Here is a 6,764-nt window from a genome sequence, read left to right on the forward strand (position 1 = left end):
AAAAAAAAAAAACAAAGAAGAAATACACCAGGCAGTGGTGGGGCATGTCTTTAATCTCAGCATTTGGGAGGCAGAGGCAGGTGGATAATCTGTGAGTTTGGGGCCAGCCTGGTCTACAAGAGCAAGTTCCTGGACAGCCAGGGCTTACACAGAAACCCTGTATTGGAAAAAAATAGTAATAATAAAAAAGAGGAAATACATTAAAGCAATTTTAAAAAAAACAAAACAAAATAAATATAAAAACAACCCCCCTCCCAAAAAAGAACAAAACAAACAAAAAATCATGAAGAAACAGTGAGACAAATCCTGGTCTCTTCAAAACAGTCAGTTCTAAAAATAAAACACAAAACAAAGTAGAGAGGAGCCTTAACTTCATTTTTTAGACTTTTATTTATTATTCTGTGTATTCAAGTTTTTATTCATAAAAAAAAACTAATGTGCTTAGGAGTCAAGTATCTGGGGACCTTTGGGCTGGAGCAATGACTCAGAAGCTAAAACACATGCTTCTCTTCCAGAGGTCCCCATCTGGCTCCCAGCTCCCACATCAAGGGGCCTGTTACTCCAGCTCCACAGGGATCCTACACCCTCTTTTGCCCTCTGTAGACACATTTGAATATACACATAAATTGAAAAAAAAATTAAATATTCAAACTACTTTCAAATAATTACACAATAAAATATACTGACAAAAATATAAGGTGAGGTGACAAAAGCATTAACAGCTGCTGATTACAAAACACCAGCTATCTGAAGCCAGAATTTTAGGAACTGTGCTATGTTTAGGTGAGAAATTCTGCCATGGCTGTGATAAAAACAAAAACTGCCCTGAAGCAATGCCTGAAACAAACTCACCCTAAAACAATCGAAGGGAGCAAGGGAGTAAAAGTGATCATGACACTGAGCTGGAGTCATAGAGACTTCACTGTGGTATTACCTGTACTTTCGCTTCTATTTGTAAATTCTCACTGAAAAAGCTTCAGACTCTCATAACCCTGTTATAGCACCAATACTCTATCAAAGGTCACAGAAATGTAGGTACAGGAACAGTCAGGAGGGTCATGGCGACAACTGGAACCTTCAAGACATAAACCCAAAGTTGGAAGCTGGGCAATGGTGGCGCACACCTTTAATCCCAGTACATGGGAGGCAGAGGCAGGCGGATATCTGTGAGTTAAAGGCCAGCTTGGTCTACAAGAGCTAGTTCCAGAACAGCCAGGACTATTACACAGAGACACCCTGTCTTGAAAATCCAAAAACAAAAAACAAAAAAAGAAGAAAGAAAGAAAGAAAGAAAGAAAGAAAGAAAGAAAGAAAGAAGGAAAGAAAGAAAGAAACCAAAGTTGGTACAACATATATTTAGGAGTAGGACAAAGGGTCATGTCACCATCATTATGTTACCAACCCTCTTACATGCCAATCACAAAGAAATAAGAGGAAATGAAGACAGCACTAATTCAATCTAAAACTTAAGGATGAGAAAACTATATAGTATGCCTACGAAACACAAGTACAAATTAACAATTTGTGTTTGATTCTTTAGTTTCATTTCCTATGACTTTTATAGCAAGTAAGTGCATTTTGATTTTATATTTTGAGTGATAGTTTAAAGAGTAATATTCTAACTTAACGAAATATCCACAAGCCATGTGGGATCAGGGAGAAGATGAAGTACAGGTGGAGAGACCGCACCTCCATCATGACTAGCTTATCAGGGTATGCCAAGTCTCCAGGCGCTGGTTTGTAGCCTGTGATGTCCGTCTGAATGTAGATATGGGTCCGGTACACAAGCCTCTCTTGTACATCTTCCAACATCTGCTTTACTCCAGCTGCAAATGCCCCCAGTTGCTCAGCTTTAAAAAGAAAAAAGGCCGTCATCCACTCCTTTAGAGGCAGGACAGTGCTCCCTTTAACTAAACCGTTCAGACACTGCATGGACTTGTCTGAGAGACGGGAGCTGAACTCTTTGCGATGTGACTCAATGATCTTAGAACATTTTGACAGCTTCCATTTCCTCACATTGAACATGGGGAAATAAACTGGCCCTTCCACCTTCTTCCCAGGACTCTGCAAATTTATTTCTATTATTTACATAATTAATTTAGGTTTTAAGAGTGCATATACCTAGTTAATTTACAGCCATGTAATTGGCTTCAGACCAATATTAAAAGATAGTCAAGGCAGCTTACTAATGGGTTACCACATCCCATTAACAAGTAAGCTGACATTATAACAATTGTACAAAGGAAAAGTGAAATATGAGTTTATACACTATTTCTCCCTGATGTTAAACATGAGCAGCACTATCTTTATACAGTATTTCTCCCTGATGTTAAACATGAGCAGCACTATCTTTACACAGTATTTCTCCCTGATGTTAAACATGAGCAGCACTATCTTTACACAGTATTTCTCCCTGATGTTAAACTATCTATCTTTCCAAGGGTCAGGGACTAGAGACACTGCACACAGATGGAACACATTCAGAGCACTTTAAAACTACCCTAAAGTCAGAAGCAGTGAGATGTGACACAGAAAGAATAACTCTGAAGAGCACACGGCGCCTACAGCAGGAAGTCCCACAGCACAGGGGCTGCTGCTTCAATAGGACCTGTTCCAGCTATCACAGTCGTGTTTCCTACTGCCATCAATCAAATAGACGACAGCTGGTCAGACAGTCGAGGGTGACTGAAAGAAACGCTGCCTCTCCCTGAGCTCACTCCTACCTGAGCATGCGAAACCATCCCCAGTTTCTAACCAAAAGCGTGACGCAAGCTGACTCCAGTGTGCTAGATCCCTAACACAAGCCAAAGCTCAGTTTTCTCTGAACTCCAAATGCCAAATGAAAAGTATTTTATTACTGACTTCGGCAGATTTTAAACTTCTTGTCTGTTTAATTTATAGCATTTGATAATTCCAGGTGAAGACACACCTTGACTTGAAAAGGAGTGAGGCATCAACCCAAGCTCCAAATCATTAGCCTTCTGCTTAAAATTTTAACACTTATAAAAACATTGAGTGTTTATGAACTGAGGCTGTGGAGGAAAAGCTCTATTTTTTCTCACATTCACTAAGCCACAAGTACAATTAAGAGTCCTTAGAGTGATCACGTCTGTGTACTTACCATTGTTCTGCACATGGTCTTCAAGCACCTCGTTTTTAAGAATGCCACAAAGCTCTGACAAAGTCTCTAAGTGAATGACATGGATAATCAGTGGCCGGAACACATCATACAATGACACGCACAGCTTCTCCAAAAGCTCACTATAAGGAAGGACAAAATACTGTCAGGATTTTTCCAATGTACTAGAAGTTTCGTGTATTAGAAGTTTCTAGCTAGTAAAATGAATAGAAAATGGTAAGGGCACGTTACAGAGGGAGGAGAAGGATGGGTCTGTAAACTGCTTTTGCTTGAAAAGCTCAGAATCAATATTTAATCTGTAACAGTTCATTCAAATTAGCTGCCCCCATCCACAAGTCAACTGATTACAACTTTTAGTTTAACAATAATTTTATATTCTGATGGAGGAGGGTCATCTTTCTATCTGTTGATTTCATTGGTTAAGCAATAAAGAAACTGCTTGGCCCTCATAGGTTAAAACACAGGTGGGTGGAGTAAACAGAACAGAAGGCTGGAAGAAAGAAGCTGAGTCAAGGAGTCGCCATGATGCTCCCACTCCAGGCAGACACAGGTTAAGATCATTCCTGGTAAGCCAGCTCGTGGGCTACAGCATATTATTAGAAATGGGCTAGTCCAGGTGCGAGAGCTAGCCTATAAGAGGCTAGATAGAAATGGGCCAAGCGGTGTTTAAAAGAATACGGTTTCCATGTAATTATTTCGGGGCAAGCTAGCCCGGTGGCGGGAAGCAGCCCGCCACTCCTACTACTACAATATTCTTTAAAAAAAATAAAGATTATTTCAGTAAACGATATTTCCTTTTATATTCACTGCAGATCAAACCATTATCCCCACCACCACCACTAAACATGCTCAAACTTAAAAAAAAAAACAAAAACAAGAAACACTAGCTGGGCGTGGTGGTGCAGACCTTTAATCCCAGCACTTGAGAGGCAGAAGCAGGTGGATCCCTGAGTTCAAGGTCAGCCTGGTCTCTGTGAGAGTTCCAGGACAGCCAAGGATAAGCTGCCTAAAAACAAAACAACAACAAAAGTTTCAAAAAAAAAAAAAAACTAAAGTACTTAGGCCCATACCAAGTATTTTGAAAAATTTTAGACATTTGAAAGGAAAAGATTAGGAGTATATGTTTTTCAGATTGTCAACAGTAGCCTTCTAAATACAGTACTTCACCAAATAATCACCCCAACCAAAACCAAGAAATCCATTTCTCTCTTCCTCAACACAAGTCATAATCTTAAGATCTTTATGAGTCAAAAATAGCTAACATGAGGAAATCAAGTGACTAGCAGTGGAACTAAAGTCACTTTGAGAAAACAAAGATTATCAAATAAGGTCTATATTTTTAAATATTGTTCATTAGTTAGATGCACAGAATTTATTTTATCTTGGTGTAGATAAAGAAATCCAGGTTCCAGGACTTGGTTCTCTTGTAGACTTGAGAAATAATCATAATCAACAATATTCTGTTTCCATACACAAAAAGTCCAAATGCTGCAGTAATTATAGAATGTTTCTACAATATACTAGACCATGTTATCAATAGCAAATCAAATCTTATCCACAAGCGCCCAGTCTACACATCACTTACTCTAACTTTGCCGTTGGCTTTGTGAAAAACTCATTGTAAAGTTGGTGCTCATCTTGGCAGACATGGACCATAAAGGCACAGCCACTGCGAACCTGCAATGAACAAACACATCCCGCCTACAAAGGTGCACATTCCAGCTCTTACAAAATAAAGCCTATATATTTGCTTACAAAGTGACTATGCACATATATTCAGAAGCAACTTTCTGGAAAACAGGAAGTGGCTAGTTCTCAATGGATTACTGTAAAATCAGTATAAAATAAAACATTTTCTAGTTAAAAGGGAGTACTTAAAAGAGAACTTTTATGTGTTTTTCTAAAGTATGAATTAAAACCACATTAAACAAAGGCCATCTCTGCATCAAAAACTAAGCTAAAGCACGGTGGCACAAACACGTCATCTCAGCATTCAGAAGGTTAAGGCAGGATAAGCAAACAGCAAGGCCAATGTAGGTTGCATAGTAAGACTCTATCTGAAACAACCATAAAAACACCTAAGATTACATTTTCAACATAAATCCACTAACTCTGAAACTTCATCATTCAAGGAAGAATGTATTTGTAAATCATATTTCAAGAAAAATGAACACGAGGCTATTTTACAAAGTTGAACAGAACTAATGTCCACTATCATAACTAGAAAAAACATTGATTGGGAAACAGAACGATAACAACTTGCTGAGGCAGGTCTGAATTATTTTGTTCCCCAAAACTGTGTGCTACAAAAATAAGGTTATAGGCAACTGCTCAGAAAGTAACTGACAGAGCCAAACTGGAAGGAGTGCTGCCCAGAAGGGAAGCAAGCAAGTACTAAACAGCCAAGAGCAGGCAGGACGCGCCCACCAGCAGGCGCTTACCAAGGCACAATGGTCTCTATTATTTTGGCTGGTTAGCTCCGCGACAGTACAGGCAATACTGGGGCCCAGAAGGAGCTCCCGCTGATCAAGGTAACACTGGTGGATATCATTGAGCAGGTGCTGGTATCTGGTGGAAGGCAAGTAAAAAACAAGACAAATATTGCATGATCCCTCTCCTGTGTAGAGGCTAGATTTACACACACACACACACACACACACACAACATGAAAGTAGAGGGGGCTAGCTGGGGACAGGAGGGGACTATCAAGGAATAGAGAAAGGGGAAGGGTATGGAGCATGAATAAGGTCAAAGCACATGAGATGCCTGAATTAAAATGTCTTTATGAACTGGGCAGTGGTGGCATATAACTTTAATCCCAGCCCTAGGGAGGCAGAGGCAGGTGATCTACAGAACAAGTTCTAGAACAGCCAGGGTTACAGAAAGAAACCCTGTCTCAAAAAATCAAAATAAAAATATAAAATATCTTTATGAGCCAGCCCATCACTATGGACAATGAATATACAACACTTTTTTTAACTAAAAAAATAGAAATACCGGAGTATACATTTTTTTATTTCAAATCCAGAATAGGTTGCCAGGCTTCTAAAGTCATAATGGTGGCCTCTTGTTTGCCCACATTAAACACTTGGGGATGCACACGTAGAACAAAAGCCATGATGAAGAGATACAAAAAACTGGTCTTTTAAGGACGGGCTCTCTTCAATAGAGACCTCTCACATCTACCTACCTGAGGAAGACAGACAGACACTGTCACATAAACTTGCTGAATCAAGCCCGCCAGAAACTGCTCTCTAAACCACATGACTGAGAACAAATGGAGGCAGCTGCTCAAAATGGCCAAGGGCATAAGCACACTGGGAAGGGCATAAGCACATTGGGAAGGGCATGACAAGATCACAGGGCTACTGAGTACTCACTCGGGTATCTTTTCAGATCGCTGCTCTATCTGTTCAATAAGAGCCTGTAGGATACAGAAAGACACAGCTGTCTCCCTCATTCCAGAAGCAATGTAAGCCAGGCAGTGGTGGCACACACCCTTAGTTCCAGCATTTAAGAGGCAGAGAGGTAGGTTGATCTCTGTGAGCTGAAGCCCAGCCTGGTCTACAGAATGAGTTTCAGGACAGCCAGAGCTATACAGAGAAACCCTGTCTCAAAAAAGGAA

At 40.0% G+C, this 6,764-nt stretch overlaps 1 protein-coding gene across 1 annotated transcript in view; it reads right to left on the reverse strand.

Moving 5' to 3' along the window:
- The window catches only part of Cog3 (component of oligomeric golgi complex 3), a 54,611-nt gene that overhangs the window by 29,010 nt on the left and 18,837 nt on the right, over positions 1-6,764 (reverse strand). Inside the window, exons 9-13 of the mRNA XM_005355625.2 lie at positions 6,520-6,563; positions 5,581-5,707; positions 4,725-4,816; positions 3,122-3,261; positions 1,690-1,850 (exon numbers count right to left, since the gene is read on the reverse strand). Of these exons, the coding sequence (XP_005355682.1) occupies positions 1,690-1,850; positions 3,122-3,261; positions 4,725-4,816; positions 5,581-5,707; positions 6,520-6,563 (564 nt within the window). The remainder of the gene's footprint in view (positions 1-1,689; positions 1,851-3,121; positions 3,262-4,724; positions 4,817-5,580; positions 5,708-6,519; positions 6,564-6,764) is intronic.

Source organism: Microtus ochrogaster, chromosome 17, assembly GCF_000317375.1.
Source record: "Microtus ochrogaster isolate Prairie Vole_2 chromosome 17, MicOch1.0, whole genome shotgun sequence".
NCBI classification, from domain to species: Eukaryota; Metazoa; Chordata; class Mammalia; order Rodentia; family Cricetidae; genus Microtus; species Microtus ochrogaster.